Source organism: Oncorhynchus clarkii, chromosome 7 (assembly GCF_045791955.1).
Source record: "Oncorhynchus clarkii lewisi isolate Uvic-CL-2024 chromosome 7, UVic_Ocla_1.0, whole genome shotgun sequence".
NCBI classification, from domain to species: domain Eukaryota; kingdom Metazoa; phylum Chordata; class Actinopteri; order Salmoniformes; family Salmonidae; genus Oncorhynchus; species Oncorhynchus clarkii.
Genome location: NC_092153.1, coordinates 28,551,567 through 28,569,409, shown reverse-complemented (window position 1 = coordinate 28,569,409; position 17,843 = coordinate 28,551,567). Strand labels below are relative to the sequence as shown.

The following is a 17,843-nucleotide window of genomic DNA, read 5'->3' as shown; positions in this document are numbered from 1 at the left end:
TAGCTAATACTAGTACCCTACACCCTAAAACTAATACTAATACCCTACACACTATAGCTTTGACTTATACCCTACACCCTATAGCTAATACTAATACCCTAGCCAATACTAATACTAATATCCTACACCCTATAGATAACACTAATTCTAATGAGCTAATATAGCTAATACTAACACTAACACCAATACCCTATAGCTAATACTAATACCCTACACACTATAGCTAATACAAATTCCCCACACCCTATAACTAATTCTAGAACCCTACACCCTATAGCTAATACTAATACCCGATACCCTACAACCTATTGCTAATACTAATACCAACACCCTACACCCCATCGCTAACACTAATACTAATTCCCTACACCCTATAGATAACACTAATAACCTACACCCTCTAGCTAATACTAATACTGATAGCCTACACCCTACAACTATTACTAATACTAATACTAACACCCTACACCCTATAGCTAACACTAATACTAATTCCCTACACCCTATAGATAACACTAATAACCTACACCCTATAGCTAATACTAATACTAATACCCTTAACCCTATAGCTAATACTAATACTAATTCCCTACACACTATAGCTAATACTAATACCTAATACCATACACCCTATAGCTAATATTAATACTAATACCCTTAACCCTATAGCTAATACTAACACTAATACCCTACACACTATAGCTAATACTAATACCCGATACCCTACACCCTATAGCTAATACTAATACTAACATCCTACACCTTATAGCTAATACTAATACTAATACCCTACACCCTATAGATAACACGAATAACCTACACCCTATAGCTAATAATAATACCCTACACCCTATAGCTAAAACTAATACTCATACCCTACAACCTATAGCTAATACTAATAATAATACCATTCACCCTATTGTTAATACTAATACAAATACCATACACTCTATAGCTAATACTAATACTAATACCATACACCCTATAGCTAATACTAACACTAACACCCTACACCCTATAGCTAATACTAATACCCTACACCCTATAGCTAATACTAAAACTAATATCCTACACCCTATAGCTAATACTAATACCCTACACCCTAGAGATAATACTTATACTAATACCCTACACCCTACAGCTAATATTAATATCCTACACACACTTGCGAATGCTAATACGAATACCCTACACCCTATAGCTAATACTAATACCCTACACCCTCTAGCTAATACTAATACCCTACACCCATTTGCTAATACTAATACCCTACACCCTAATCCACTGTATACCCCTAATTCACTGTATACCCCTTTCTACCACTGGCAGAGTTTTCTACCACTGGGGGAGTGTTCTATCGCTGGCAGAGTTTTCTACCATTGGCAGTTTTGTACACAGTCAGGTGATTCGTGGTATAGAAAAATCCAATCTTAGGAGAGTACATGGGAGGCACTATATCTGCAGGTGTCTATCCTATCAAAACCACTGATACAGGTGCCCCTCCACCCTCTGGTGGGATGGATCATGTCTACAGAGAAACCTAGATTCAAATACTTAGATGTGTGTGTATTGGGTATATGTTGTGAAATTGTTAGATATTACTTGTTAGATATTTTTGCACCGTCGGAGCTAGAAACACAAGTATTTCGCTACATCCGCAATAATATCTGCTTAACATGTTCATGTGACCAATAAAATATTATTTGATTTTAAATAAATGTCCTATTTATCAAAGGTGTTTTTGGCTGGGGTCAAAATGACTCCAAAGGATTTTAATTAGTTAAAAGTCCATTTTGATACAGAAACACTAAACCATGATTTAGATTTTATTAAGAACAAGTTGATTGACAAAGTCATGAAAAATTGGAAGAATTGAATAAACCACATTTTTGGCGATGATAAAAGAAATGCCTCTGGGGTCAAAATGATCCATGTCAGAAATATAGTTAAATGTAAATATGTAGTGGGTGTAAAGTTTGTTTTAAATTCTCACTCATTAAACACGAATCAATCAACACATGCTTCTCTTTGAACGACTTAATATAATATTACACTTTTATGAAGCAAATTAAAAATAAACGTTTGGTTCCTCAACTGCGTTGCCAACTCCAGTCAGCAGATGGCGATGTGTGTCTTTTCGGTTCAGGCGATGCTGCCAGTGTGGAAGGGACGCTCCTTCAACAACAACAGCTAGTCAGACACCTCGGTAGCTTTCTAGCAAACATAGCTACAACATTCACGATCTTTACACTTTGTTGGTGTATATTAATCGCTGTGTTTTAAACAGACTTCTGTCATGTGTACTTGTTGGCCCATTTAATTATATATTTACGTTGTTTGTCAGCTAGCTGGTTTGCTAAGTTAACTTAGAACTAGGCTAGTCGCTAATGCTAGCTAGCTAACATCCTCGAACATGAGTTCACTAAGCTACTCTCCTGTTAAAGAGGAGGTCTGCTGGACGGAGAAAGAAGCTCTCGTGAAAGAGGAGGAGGAAGAGAAGGCTGTTACAATACAAAAACAAGTAGAGGGTGAGGCTGTTACCGTGAAAGAAGAAGAGAAAGACGTTTCAGTGAAAGAAGAGAAAGACGCGTTCAGAGTGAAAGAGGAGGAGGATGTTACAGTAAAAGAAGAGGAAGCCGTTTTTGGAGTGAAAGAGGAGGAGATGTCTGTCACATTGGAAGAAGAAGAGGAGGTTGGAGATCTGTTTAACACCAGTAAGTACCATCTCTGCAGTCGTTGAACCGATATGCAGTAAAGGGGTTCTACACTTTAATGTTGCTCTGTAGGAATGGCTGAAGCTACACTGTAACGTGTAGAACATCAAGAGTGGACCATCAACAAAACGTTAACAATTGATCAAATGCATCCAATGACAATGCCTGAAATACTATAGTCCTCAATATCTCCTATTAGATTAGCCCAAGATGTACTCTTAAAGGGCCAATCAGTAGTTGTTACATCCATTTAGGGACTTATACCTTAATGATATGTACCCATTGTTTCTTGAAGAAATCACTTATTAATGCCTCATGAGCTTAGTTCAACTGTCGTACCCCATCAAAACCTAAAATATATGTTTTTTTCTGTTATTAGTCAGCTAGCGTGCTGGTTAAGTTAGCACTAGCCTAGCTAGCTAACATCTCCGACCATGAGGTCACTAAGCTACTCACCTCCTGCTAAAGAAGAGGTCTGCTGGACAGAGAAATAAGCTCTTGAGGAAGAGGAGGCTGTTCGTGAAAGATGTTTCAGTGAAAGAATAAGAAGACACTTTCAGAGTGAAAGAGGAGGAGGATGTTACTGTAAAAGAAGAGGCCAGTTCCAGTTCTCTGCTGCCAATGACTGGAACGAACTGCAAAAGTAACTGAAGCTGGAGACTGATATCTCCCTCACTGGCTTTAATAAGCAGTAACTGTCAGAGCAGCTCACAGATCACTGCACATGTACACTGCACATCTGTAAATAGCCCAACCAACTACCTCATCCCCATACTGTTATTTATTTATTTTGCTCCTTTGCACCCCAGTGTCTCTACTTGCACATTCATCTTCCGCACATCTATCACTCCAGTGTTTAATTGCTATATTGTAATTACTTCGCCACTATGGCCTATTTATTGCCTTTACCTCCCTTCTTACCTTATTTGCACACACTGTATATAGAATTTTTCTATTGTATTATTGACTGGCGGTTTGTTTACTCCATGTGTAACTCTGCGTTGTTGTATGTGTCGCACTGCTTTGCTTTATCTTGGCAAGGTTGCAGTTGTAAATGAGAACTTGTTCTCAACTAGCCTACCTGGTTAAATAAAGGTGCTTTTTTTAAACACCAGCCTTTCAAAGCACTTCAGGGCAACAGATGTGAGTGCTACGCATCGGTAGTAATTTAGGAAGGTTACCTTAGTGTTCTTGAATGCTTGAAACATGTTGGTATTACAGACTCAGACAGGGAGAGGTTGAAAATGTCAGTAAAGACACTTGCCAGTTGGTCAGCGCATGCTCGGAGTATGGTGGTAATGGTAATTACAGATGGTAATCCATCTGGCCCCGCGCTCTTGTGAATGTTGACCTGTTTAAAGGTCTTACATCGGCTGCGGAGAGCCTGATCACACAGTTGTCCGGAACAGCTGATGCTCTCATGCATGCTTCAGTGTTACTTGCCTTGAAGTGAACAGTGATTTAGCTCACCTGGTAGGCTCGTGTCAGTGGGCAGCTCGCAGCTGTGCTTCCCTTTGTAGTCTGTAATGAATTGCAAGCCCTGCCGCATCCGATGAGCGTTGGAGCCGGTGTAATACGATTCAATCTTAGTCCTGTATTTACGCTTTGCCTGTTTGCTGGTTTGTCGGAGGGCATAACAGGATTTCGTATAAGCTTCCGGGTTAGAGTCCCACTCCTTGAAAGCGGCAGCTATACCCTTTGGCAGTTGTTGCCTGTAATCAATGGCTTCTGGTTGGTGTATGTACATATGGTCACTGTGGGGATGACGTCATCAATGCACTCATTGATTAACCCAGTGATTGATGTGGTGGGCTCCTCAATGCCATCGGAAGAATCCCGGAACATTTTCCAGTCTGTGCTAGCAAAACAGTCCTGTAACTTGAGAACTTTTTTTACTGGTGCTATTCACTGGTGCTTCCTGCTTTAGTTTTTGCTTGTAAGCAGGAATCAGGAGGATAGAATTATGGTCTAATTTGCCAAATGAAGGGCGAGGGAGAGCTTTGTACGATGCTGTGTCTCTGTGTGTGGAGTGAAGGTGGTCTAGAGTTTTTGTGACATGCTGGTGGAAATGAAGAAAAAACGGATTTGAGTTTCCCGGCACCACGCGTTGTCCTGTTTGCTTTTGGCCATATACAGCTCATTGAGTGCTGTCTTAGTGCCAGCATCGGTTTGTGGTGGTATATAGACAGCTCCGAAAAATACAGATGAAAACTCTCTTTCTCTACCTTTCTCTACCTCAGGCGAGCAAAAACCTTGAAACTTCCTTAGATTTTGTGCCCCAGCTGTTGTTTACAAATATACATACAGTGGCAAGAAAAAGTATGTGAACCCTTTGTAATTACCTGGATTTCTGCATAAATGGGTCATAAAATTTGATCTGATCTTCGTCTAAGTCGCAACAATAGACAAACACAGTCTGTTTAAACTAATAACACACAAACAATTATACGTTTTAATATCTTTATTGAAAACACTGTGTAAACATTCACAATGCAGGGTGGGAAAAGTATGTGAACCCTTGGATTTAATAACTAGTTGACCCTCTTTTGGCAGCTATAACCTCAATCAAACATTTTCTGTAGTTGGGGATCAGACCTGCACAACGGACAGGAAGAATTTTGGACCATTCCTCTTTACAAAACTGTTTCAGTTCAGCAATATTCTTGGCATGTCTGGTGTGTACCGCTCTCTTGAGGTCATGCCACTGCATCTCAATCGGTTTGAGGTCAGCACTTTGCATGGGCCACTCGGGAAGCTTTCTTCTGTTGAAGCCATTCTGTTGTTGATTTACTTCTGTGTTTTGAGTCGTTGTCCTGTTGCATTACCCGACTTCTGTTGCATCAATTGGCACACAGAGAGCCTTACATTCTCCTGCATAATGTCTTGATAAACTTGGGAATTAGTTTTTCTGTCGACGATAGCAAGCTGCCCAGGTCCTGAGGCAGCAAAGCAGCCCCAAACCATGATGCGCCCTCCACCATACTTTACAGTTGGCATAAGTTTTTAATGTATTTTTTTCTTCTCACATAGTGTTGTGTGTTCCTTGCAAACAACTCAACTGTAGTTTCATCTGTCTACATAATATTTTGCCTGTAGCGCTGTGGAACATCCAGGTGCACTTTTGCAAACTTCAGACGTGCAGCAATGTATTCTTTTTTTTTTTTTGGACAGCAGTGGCTTCTTCCGTAGTGTCCTCCTATGAACACCATTCTTGTTTTGTATTTTACATATCGTAGACTCGTCAACAGAGATGTTAACATGTTCCAGAGATTACTGTAAATCTTTGGCTGACACTCTAGGATACCTCTTAACCTCATTGAGCATTCTGCTCTGTGCTCTTGCAGTCATCTTTGCAGTATGGCCACTCCTAGGGAGAGTAGTAACAGTGCTGATCTTTCTCAATTTATAGACAATTTGTCTTACCGTGGACTGATGAACATCAAGGACCTGCCTTGTTGATAGTGCTGTTAAGGCAGAGCAGCACTTTATTATTGACTTCGCCCATGACAGTTTACAATCCAGGGTTACACAAAACAGTTTACTCACCTCAACTTGCTCAATTTCCACATTATTCATTACAAGATTTAGTTGAGGTTTAGAGTTTAGTGAATGATTTGTACAACGCTTTTAGTTTTTCAAATATTTAGGACTAACTTATTCCTTGCCACACATTCTGAAACTAGCTGCAGCTCTTTGTTAAGTGTTGCTGTCATTTTAGTTGCTGTGGTAGCTGGCGTGTATAGTGTTGAGTCATCCTCATACATAGACACACTGACTTTACTCAAAGCCAGTGGCATGTTGTTAATAAAGATTGAAAAAAGTAAGGGGCCTAGACAGCTGCCCTGGGGAATTCCTGATTCTACTTGGATTTTGTTGGGGAGGCTTCCATTTAAGAACATCCTCTGTGTTCTGTTAGACAGGTAACTCTTTATCCACAATATAGCAGGGGTTATAAACCCATAACATGTAAGTTTATCCACCAACAGACTATGATCGATAATGTCAAAAGCCGCACTGAAGTCTAACAAAACAACCCCCACAATCTTTTTGTCATCAATTTCTCTCTGCCAGTCATCAGTCATTTGTATAAGTGCTTGTTGAATGTCTGTAATCATGTCCGAGTGTGGCCTGATATCATTGGTTAATTTACAGATATAAATAGAACATATAAAAACATAAATGGATAGCATACAGTCATAGATACAATTTGGCTCCATAGACCTCCAAACATTTACAATGAATAGCAATATTACAATAATGGCTACGTTGAGACCGACGGGAGCAAGGCTCTTTAAATTAAAGATCCAGGCAGCCTCTCGTTTTAACAATACATTGTCGAGGTCACCCCCTCTCCTGTATTCAGATCTCTGAAATGCACTCTAACAACGTAACATTTAGTGTCTCCTTATATTACGCTGGGAAAACAGTTTATGGGCACAGAAATCCTAAATAATTTCAGTGTTTGCTAAATCCAATGGTTTTACCTGAGAGTCACGTTAACTTTATTGACAACACCCAAATGGATGCTGTCATTGTGGTTCTTCAATAATTACTCATCATTCTTAATATTGTAGCTGTTTAGTTAGTCACATGTTCAACTATCATCAGCTGATCCAGGAAATTATTTTCTGAATGCCAGTCAAATGACAAACATCATGACATGCAACAACAACCAAAGTGCTTCTTCATTCATTACTCTGGTAAAGACAATTATGCCGTGCTCCACTTTGGATCCAACATCCCTAACAAATTTATGTTATTGTCAGCTTGATTTACAGTAGGGTATCGTTAGTCAGTTTGGACACAGAGATGTAGCTCATAGTGTGTATAGAACTGTTCCTTGATGGATAAGCTATTGTACAACACACAGCTATTTTCTTATTCAGAACATTTAGAATGACAGCACATTACAGAGTAACCTAGTGGGATTATTCACAAAATTATCTGGTAATCAGGTTATGAAATGTCATGACAGACATTTTAGTTTCCATGTTTCACCTGAAATATTAAATGATATATATAGTCCTAGGTCTATGTTGTTGTTAGGTGAAGTTATGTGTCCTTCAGTAGTTATCTATGTTATTACTATTGTGAAAACAAGACAAAATAAAATAAAATGACTATTGTTGCTCTCTTGACTGTCTTAATTGTCAAGATTTAAGATGTAATTTGTTGTACAACTTCATGTGTATGATCTGGGCATCACCTTTTACCTCAAATAACCCCTGGATTTCTGCTCATGTGGGACTTTAACCATCTGTCTGACTTTGTCGTTCACACAGGAGAGAGATGTGACTGTCGTGGATTCTCTTGGGAGCCTCAACTACATCATGATGCTGACGAGGCAGAGAAGATTCTTTCCAGATCAGAACACCTCAAGAAACCCCAGCAGAGACCCACAGGGAAGAAGCCTCACTGCTGCTCTGACTGTGGGAAACATTGCAAATGTTCATCAGAACTAAAAATACACCAGCGAGTACACACAGGAGAGAAGCCTTATAGCTGTGATCAATGTGGGAAGAGTTTTACTACGTCTTCCAATCTGACTAAACACCAGAGAAGACACACAAAAGAGAAGCCTTATAGCTGTACTCAATGTGGGAAGAGTTTTGTTACATCTAGCTATCTGACTTTACACCAAAGAACACACACAGGAGAGAAATCTTATAGCTGTGATCAATGTGGGAAGAGTTATGTTACATCTAGCTCTCTGAAGGTACACCAGAGAACTCACACAGGAGAGAAACCATTTAGCTGTACTCAATGTGGGAAGACTTTTACTACATCAAGCTCTCTGAAGGCACACCAGAGGACACACACTGGAGAGAAACTTTATAGCTGTAATCAATGTGGGAAAAGTTTTACTCGGTCAAGCTCCCTGATCATGCACCAGAGAACACACACAGGAGAGAAACCATATAGCTGTAATCAATGTGGGAAGAGTTTTACTCAGCCAAATGGACTGATATTACACAAGCGGACACATACAGGAGAGAAACCTTGTAGTTGTACTCAATGTGGGAAGAGTTTTATTCAGGCAAGCGGCCTGAAAGTACACCTGAGAACACACACAGGAGAGAAACCATACCACTGCTCTGACTGCGTAAAAAGTTTTATTAGCTTAAGTGATTTAAAATCACACCAGAGAACACACACAGGAGAGAAACCACCATATAGCTGTACTCAATGTGGGAAGAGTTTTATTCAGTCAAGCTCCCTCATAGTGCACCAGAGAATACACACAGGAGAGAAACCTTATAGCTGTACTCAATGTGGGAAGAGTTTTACTCAGGCAAGCTGCCTGAAAGTACACCTGAGAACACACACAGGAGAGAAACCTTACCACTGCTCTGACTGCGGAAAGAGTTTTGTTAGATCAAGTGATTTAAAATCACACCAGAGAACACACACAGGAGAGAAACCTCCATATAGCTGTACTCAATGTGAAAAGAGTTTTAATCAGTCATGCTCCCTGATATCACACCAGAGAACACACACAGGAGAGAAACCTTATAGCTGTACTCAATGTGGGAAGAGTTTTACTCAGTCAAGTGGCCTGATAGCACACCAGAGAACACACACAGGAGAGAAATCTCATAGCTGTCATCAATGTGACAAGAGATACTCTGTTAAAAGATCTCTGATCAAACATCAGAAAATACATACATGAAGGAGTTGTTTTAATAATCTCACAGTGTAGAATGTTTTAACATTGAAGTATGAGTATTTTAATAATGTCACAATGTAGAACCCTAAACGTTTGCCCCATGTTCTATTGATTTCAGCATGATATGGATATTAGCCTCATGGAAAAAATACAAGCTCTGAATTGAAAGAGTACTATGTATGTGATTTAACAAAAAGTGACTAACAAAAAAAGAGTTGTGTTGCACTTCCCACATTGGCGACCCACTTGAATCAAAATGCAACACTTCAAAATGTAGCGAGCTGTTTTCTACAAATTGTCCTCTAACCAGTGATGTACACATTATTTCCAGATTCTGTTTGGTTTTTGAGCTGTTAGTTTTAACAGGACATGCAACCTCATCTCCCTCCTCTTGCACAATTGATTTCAACATGATATCGATTTGGTGATGACAAATAAGTGTTGCGTTCCTTTATTTAGCGACCCCTAAATTTAAATGCGTCACTCCAAATTGTAGCTGACTCTCTTCTGCAGGTTGTCCTCTAATCAGTGAGATAAAAGATATCTCCCATTTCCATATGTTTTTTTAGTTGTGTTAGTTTCAACAGCACAAACAACCTGATTTCCACCCTAATCGATATCAGTAGTTTATTGCTACTTGTCAAAACAACAGCGTTTTTGGTGCTTGTGTCCATGGTGAGGACAACTTGGTATCTGATTGTCTCAAGGTGGGCAGTCAAAAAGGTTTGTGTTTTGCGTTTAGCCAGTGAGTTGCCATGGATCTTATTTTGACTGCACGTTTTTCCTTATTGGAGATTAGTTTTGTTTGGGCTCCTTCCAAGTGGTTGTGAGTTCAAGAACAAGTGAGTAATAGGAAGACGACAGTCAGAAGCTAGTGGGGAGAAAATAAATATATATATATGTTTTAATTGTTGACAGCCAGTAGACACCATGTTCATATTGGTGAAGCATTGTAGTTGATTATAAAGTGAAATGGAAGTTGTTTTCTGTTGGTGGTAAGCATTCCCTTACAGTGTTACAAATGTTTGGTTTTTTTATGTTTTGAGGTTGGACTTTAGCACGTCTAGCTCGTTAGCACGTCTAGCTCGTTAGCACGTCTAGCTCGTTAGCAGGTAGGACGCACTGATTGGTTTCACCTTGTAAGTCGGTATGTGTTACACCTGTGCTGGTTGTCCATCTCGTTATTGGGAAGGTGTTTCACCTGAGCTGGTCCAGGTTCTATTTAAGAGTGTCTGGCCCAGTGCCCCAGTTGTCTTGATAGATGTGGAGAGTCAACACCTTTAGTTGCACTACGGTTTTGGTTTGCTTCCTGTCTGTAAGTTTGTTGTGGGTTTTTCTTTTGTTTGCCTCTTCTTGGGCAGATTTAGTGGGTGCTCATGGTGGGTGACTTTTATGTCCCAGTTGTTGTTACTAGTCAACATTCAGTGGACACAGAGCAAAAATGCAAGATTAGGTTAATATACCTTTATTGCATCAAATGGTAGTTTTATGCAACAGAATATAGGGTTTTTATAACTATTGTGTCTGTGTGTTCTACTGAGGAAGGGCCTCTGGGAGATAACACTGACAGAAGATGTACGATGTCTTTTGGGTGATAAAACATAAAGAGACCGCATTCCAGATTATGAGTTAATGTTTCTGTTCTATATGGTACCAGGGAGAGATGACCCCAGGGCCAGACCCTGGTCTCTAAACAAAGGGTACTGTTTTTACAGCAGATACTGTCTGCTGAGAATTATAAGCATCTTTCATACAAATCTTGTGATCCGTTCTATACATCTGTTGTTCGTCATATATGGTTGAAAGGGGTGTATCTTGGCTGTAAAATACCTTTGTACTTTTGTCTCGGGGCTCTCAACAAATCATCTGGGGGTGATTCGTCGACCAGCCATCATTATTGTAGAGCATTCAATTGATTAACTTTATATTTGTGTGTTGTATTGACCTGCTCCCTTATTAATAAGTGAATAAAGGTTTAGTTTAAGAATAATTCTGACTTGTGCGATACGTTTGTCTTCTCATTTGATATTAAAACAATTAACAACCACATTTGGCGATGGGGATGTGAATCTTCACTTGGTGACCGCTCCTGACGATCTGGGTAAATTGTGTGCAAGGGATCTCAGGGAAACCACACTTCGGGAACAGAGCAGATGGACCCACCTTTTATCCGAGAGGCAGCGAGCCGATCTCAAACGTAGTTCAAAAATAAAATAAAAAAGTGAGTGAAACAAGTGGAGTTTTTAGAAAAGCCTCGTAGGCTCTGAGTGTGTATTCCTGAGTGAGGGGGCACCTTGGAGGTGTAAACAGGGCCGAGGCAGTAGGCTCTGAGTGTGTATTCCTGAGTGAGGGGGGCACATTGGAGGTGTAAATAGGGCCGAGCCAGCTATCTGTGAGTTGGATGAAAACTAGAATCTGTGTTTACGAGTTAAGACCATGCATGATATAGTGTAAGGTAATTGTTTTAAACCTGTAATTTTAAACCTGTAATTGTTCTAAACCTGGATCCCATTTTAGAAGTATTGAAAGATGTAAATGTATGAGTTATCCTAGGAACTACCCATGACATAGAAATGTGAAAATATTCCTGCAGGTTAAAATATTGTTGAAAAACAACTAATTTGAATAGCTATGTTTGGGAATAGCATTGTGTGACTGCGATATGAGAGTTGTGTGATTGAGTCTTAATCTGAAGTTTGGGTGGTTTCTGCTGGGAGTATGTTTGGAGAGATGCTTCGTAGCTATGGAGAGTCCTTGAAAAAGCAAATGGAATGGTTGTCGTGAGTACCTGAGAATTTCTTACGTTTTGTATGGGTTCTTTGAATATATGAAAATATGATAAATTGTATCATCGATTACCAGAGATTTGATAAAGTAATACTGGGAATATAATTAGATACAATTTAAACAACTGATATATAGACTTTGAGTTGGTATCTTAACCTCATTTGATAAAGATGAGGTTTAAGCATTATTAAACAGTCTACAAAGTCTGGGCAATTGTCTCAGAAACTGATGGGAGTGTGTCCACTTTAGCGTAAGTTAGCCTAAGGATGAAACTATAAAACGCTTATTGGATTTTCTCTGTCCAGGTACTACAATCGAAATAAAACTGCTCTTAAAGGTCTGAAAATGTTATATTTTTGGTGGGGGTGGGGTCTTCCCAGTATGAGAGGAGTTGCTAAATTTATTGAATAAACCTTTTTCTATAAAGTTAGAGTAAACCAAGGGGCTGACTAGCTGTTGATGTTGAAGAGTCCTGTCCACTAGATTATACGTCACAGTGGCAGAATCACCTGAAAGACGTGAAACATGAAACATTTATAATAGTGTAAAAATGTACTACAAAGTGTAGCTAAACAGAATCACTTTGGTCATACCCACTCAGCATGTGACGTCCAAGGACGTTGAATTATGGGCGATATCAGGTCTGTCTGTAGTGGCCGCTATTTCGCCCCAAATTGGGCTGTGTATAACTATGTAAATGTCTCTCGGACAAGGTGACTTTTATTAATATACACTCTAAAAACGAAAGGTTCCTGCAGTATCCTTTAGGGGTTCTTCAAATTGAAACTGTGGGGGAACCCCTAAATGTTATTTGAAGAAGGGGTTCTTCAAATTGTCCCATGACAAGGAACCACTCCTCAAAAAACCTTTTGGGTTTCACTTTTTTAACTCTGTCCACCCTCCATTATACAAACATATTTTAATAATAACAATATTGACAATATTGATTTAAATAAGTCATTATTTAGTGGCACCACAAATGTGACTGAACATTTACAAAACAATTTACCAAAAGAAAACACATTACCAAATTGCGACATTTCTGTAGACATGTCAGACCATAATAAATAATACATTTGCTTTGTACAGTGCTTTTCATGACATTTAAAATATATAAAATAATGATGTACAATAAAAACATACATTAAAAATGAATTATAGGTAAACTACCAATATTGTAGACTTGATGCTAAATACAGATTTTTCAGCTTTAGTGTGTATATCATATTCACTTAGGTATGTTAGGAGGTTTCCCATCTTTATGACCGGCCCTGGTAAGTTCACCCCAACTTCTCCTATCCCCAGAACACAGTAACTTAACATAAGTGTTTTTCTGACATTTTGGGGAAATTAAAGGGAAAATAAAAATACAACCGTAGCAGAGCCCCAAGTCCCATGGGGACGTCCTCGAGGGTGTGGATGTTCTCCCCATCAAAGGCCATCGGGATTTCACTCTCATGGTGAAATGGATTTCCACCGAGGTGCAGTAAAGGAGCGAAGAGCAGTGAAATATGTCAACAAAAGTAAGAAAATATGAATACACATACAAAGAACATAAATGTTCAGTTGTAGTTTTATATAAGCATGCACACCTATGTTTATGAAAAACAGATGATTGGTACATTGGCATACCTTGTCACGGACATAAAGGCCACTCGGGTCCTCATGGAAGAGGTAGGGCAAGAGCAGAATCGCTGCTGTGGTGTCGAGTCCTAGTAAAGTAAAGCAATGATCTTACTACACAATACATTAGAGAAAGGGAAGTAATAAGAGCAAATACCTTTTCTGTATTGTCCTTCAGGGACTGTCAAAATAGCAGGATGATGTCCTCACCCCTGCCTCGCCTCTCTACTTCTGATAGTCCTTGAATTCTCTTTTTGTCTATATCCATTCTATGGACTTAATTCATTTCTGAGAACATCTGAAAAGATAATTTGCACACATTTGTATGCTAATAGATTTCAGTTTGTATTGACTGCTATGTAGGTTAAATGTACACGTCAAATGCAGCTGTCCTACAACATCTGTGCCTTCTTGATCCCAATTGAATGCAAAATAGAAGAACAAATTGGAGAAAGCACTAGCCAATACAATACTGCCATCCAGTAACAGTACTGCCATACAAGCCTAATAACACATTTCAAGATATCTTTGTACACAAATAGTTGATTTTTTCAGGCTGTCTTGAAAGATTGTATGCAACATTTTGCTGCGTGGCAATACTGTGTTTGGAGACACAGACTAACTGTGAATTGGTCGTCTCGTTCTGTAGCAGCAGCTAGTTATTCTAGTTTTCCAGTGAGGTGTCAAAACAACAGGAAATCACTCTAGACACAGTTCCTCTGAAGTAGATCAATGGTGGGAATTTATACAAAAGAGGTTGTCTAGACACTGTATTAATACCATTATGCATCTGAATCCCATCTACAGCTACCATCTAAGATATTAATTTCCCTCCACAAGGGGGCGGACATGTAACGTTTCCAAAATGGGATAGTATTGTCCATGTAACGTTTCCAAAATGGGATAGTATTGTCCATGTAACGTTTATGCCCCCTTGTGCGTTAATAGTATTGCATGCTGTAGCAGGCTATATAAAGAGGAAGACCTCCATTGACGATTCAGTTCGTTGTAACATCTCGTCTGGACAGGTCACCGTCCTTAGTTAGTTAGTTAACGTTAACTAGTTCATTATCACAAAAGTGAGAACTGCTCTAGATTGGAAACGTACGTTGATGAGTGTGTAAAGCCATGTTGGCTTTATGGAAACGATATACAATATATGGGAAAGAATATAGTAGAGGGAAATAATCCAAACCTAGTTGTGCCTAGTTAGGACATAACGTTAGCTAGCTAGATAACGGTACTGTACTCTAGCTCATACAACGCCGACGGTCAAACCCGGCTTTCTAATATTTACAGTAATTAGCTATAGTAACGTTATGGAAGCTTTTCACAGAAAACCATAATTGTCTTCGTTGTTCATTATTAGTATTGTAATGACCCTGGGTTTATAACGGCGGAAATCGACTCCGCCGCACGAGCATGCTTTGCGGCACAGTCGATAGCGCGCCGGACCTCGGGCTAGAAGGTTGAGAGTTCGAGACCTCCTCCCTGCTGTTCTATTACAGTATGTTATATTATTATTATAATAAATTATTTCGAGACATATTCAGAGCCAAACATCAACCCAACGTAACCTTTTTAACTGTTGTCGCATCCAAACTTGTTACCATCGTTTTCAGTTGTAATTGCGATGTTCCCGGAAGAAGTCCAGCAACAATAGAGGTTCCTCGATGAACCCACCTTCTAACAAGTTCTTTGAAGAACCTTTAGAGGCTGTTTTTCATTGACCAAGAACCCTACGGTTCTTAGGGGATCTGAGAACAACTCCAGTTGAACCCTTCATTTTTAGAGTGTAGTCGGCTCTATTTACTCAGATTCAAAACATGATGATTAGCATCAACGATCAAGTCAGCTGCTGCTGCTCCAATACAGTATGAGGTGAGACGGTGAACTGATGTTGAACTGGGCAGTCAGCTGCTGCTGCTCCAATACAGTATGAAGTGAGATGGTGAACTGATGTTGAACTGGGCAGTCAGTCATTCATTGATATGAGTCTATCAAATCAAATTTACCTTACAGTGAAATGCTTACTTGCAAGCACCTAACCAACAATGCAGTTTAAAAAAAATACAAATAAGAAATCACTTAAATCAAACATGAATATCATTCATTCTGTACGAGTCTATCAAATCAAAGTCTAGTCTATCATGGTTGATATTGAAAAGCCTACTGCACATTGTGGTGGAAATTGTAGCCAATCAGGAGAGACTGTCATTTCTTCAAACAATCAACCTTTTTTTGAATAGAATTGCAATAATGTAGCTGGTCAGCCCTACACTCTGAGGTGGAAGGCCACGAGCTCGATGACACAAGGCGTTCAGAAGCCTTATATAGTCAAACTATCTTGTGCATATAGAAAACATGTGATCTTGGTATGTGTGCGTGTCTGGAGAACGAGACACAGACTAACTGTGAATTGGTTGTCTCGTTCTGTAGCAGCAGCTAGTTATTCTAGTTTTCCAGTGAGGTGTCAAAACAACAGGAAATCACTCTAGACACAGTTCCTCTGAAGTAGATCAATGGTTCCCCAAATTGGGGCAAGCGCCTTTGGCCTGTCTGTTATGAGGGTGTGTCTAGAGCTAGACTGAAGATAAATCAAACCCAGCCTGAACTGTGTGATGTACTAGTGAGTTGTAGTTTCTCGAGAGATAAATCAGACCCAGTCTGAACTGTGTGATGAAGTTTCCAACAGGCCAATATTCTACATTATTAAACATAATTAACTACAATGACCATAATCCATTGCGTGCCTACTTGTCTTGTCTGTTTATTTTACACCTGCTATGTGAAAGAGAAATAAGAATGCATGATGGTCAATGCTATCTGGGATCCTTGGGACATCTCTACCCTAAACCCTAACCTTAACCCCTACCTTAACCATTTTAAATGTCGACTTCAACTGGCTAGGGACGTCCCAAGGATGTATCTCTACCTGAAAATACGTGATCTAAGTGATTGATAGTTGGTATTCAGCAGTCATAAAGATTTATTTACTTTAATGAACACTAAAATTGTGATTTTGTCAGACAGCAGCTCTACATTTTATTGACTGACTGATCATTCCATCTCTCTTCAGCCTTCCTCTCCTCTGAAGACCCAGTGAGGGTGGAGCTCAGTCAGAGAGCTGTTGAGGGACTGGTTAGGAAGAACACTTCTACAGCCAGAGAGGTGAGAGGTCACACATGGTTTAGATGGTAAATATTTATGTCCCCTTAGTGGTTCATCACGTAAGCAAACGGAAGTATGTTCCATCATCTATGTTTATTTACATTTGTGCAAATTGTCCACTGATATTGGTGTAATTTCTCACGCCTTTTGGCTGTATGAAAGTTAATTTCCACTCAGGCATACACATTTGTTCTTTAATATTATGAAGGTAATTTGTGTCAAATGTACTTTTCCCCAGTCATTCACCCCATCTCTTTACGTTGAGTCGCCTGACTGCATCCAGACTATGTCAAAGGCCCATCCTGGTAGATCTGAACCTAATGCAGCTTGGAATGATCAGATGACATAAGTCACATTTAGGTGCCAGGTGTAACTGAGGCCATAGATGCTCCATATCCATTACTTTGAGTGTTTTTTATAATATGACAATGTGTTTATTTCTATGTTGCAGGGGCAGTCAAGAAATGGAACATGACATAAGCAGAGCTGTGGGAGACCACCTCAAGCCCCTGGTAGAGCCGGGGGTGGTGTTTACTATTCGATCTCACCTTCAGCAGTCTGGAAAAGTGGCATTGGTCCATTTGTTTGTTTCTGATTTCAGCAGTTGAATCCTTTGACATGGGATTGATACTGATTTTCATACTAAGATGGACCAACAGTCTTTTGATTGGTCGGTCATTGGGTTCATATATATATCCCCCTCACTAACTTTAAGCATCATTGCACCTGTACACAGCCCATCTGTAAACAGCCACACCCAACTACCTCATCCCTGTATTATTTATTTTTAATCCTTTGCACCCCAGTATCTCTACTTGGACATTCATCTATCACTCCAGTGTTTAATTGCTAAATTGTATTTATACAGCATATTTCAGACA

The 17,843-nt window shown here is 39.5% G+C and overlaps 1 protein-coding gene across 1 annotated transcript; it reads left to right on the top strand.

Annotated features, from left to right (window-relative positions):
- The first annotated feature begins 2,294 nt into the window (after positions 1–2,294).
- LOC139413151 (zinc finger protein 271-like) lies at positions 2,295–11,128 on the top strand. Its single transcript, XM_071160246.1, has 2 exons — positions 2,295–2,714; positions 7,997–11,128. The coding sequence occupies exons 1-2, from the start codon at positions 2,414–2,416 to the stop codon at positions 9,382–9,384; spliced, it is 1,689 nt and encodes a 562-aa protein (XP_071016347.1). The 5' UTR covers positions 2,295–2,413; the 3' UTR covers positions 9,385–11,128.
- Positions 11,129–17,843: the final 6,715 nt, after the last annotated feature.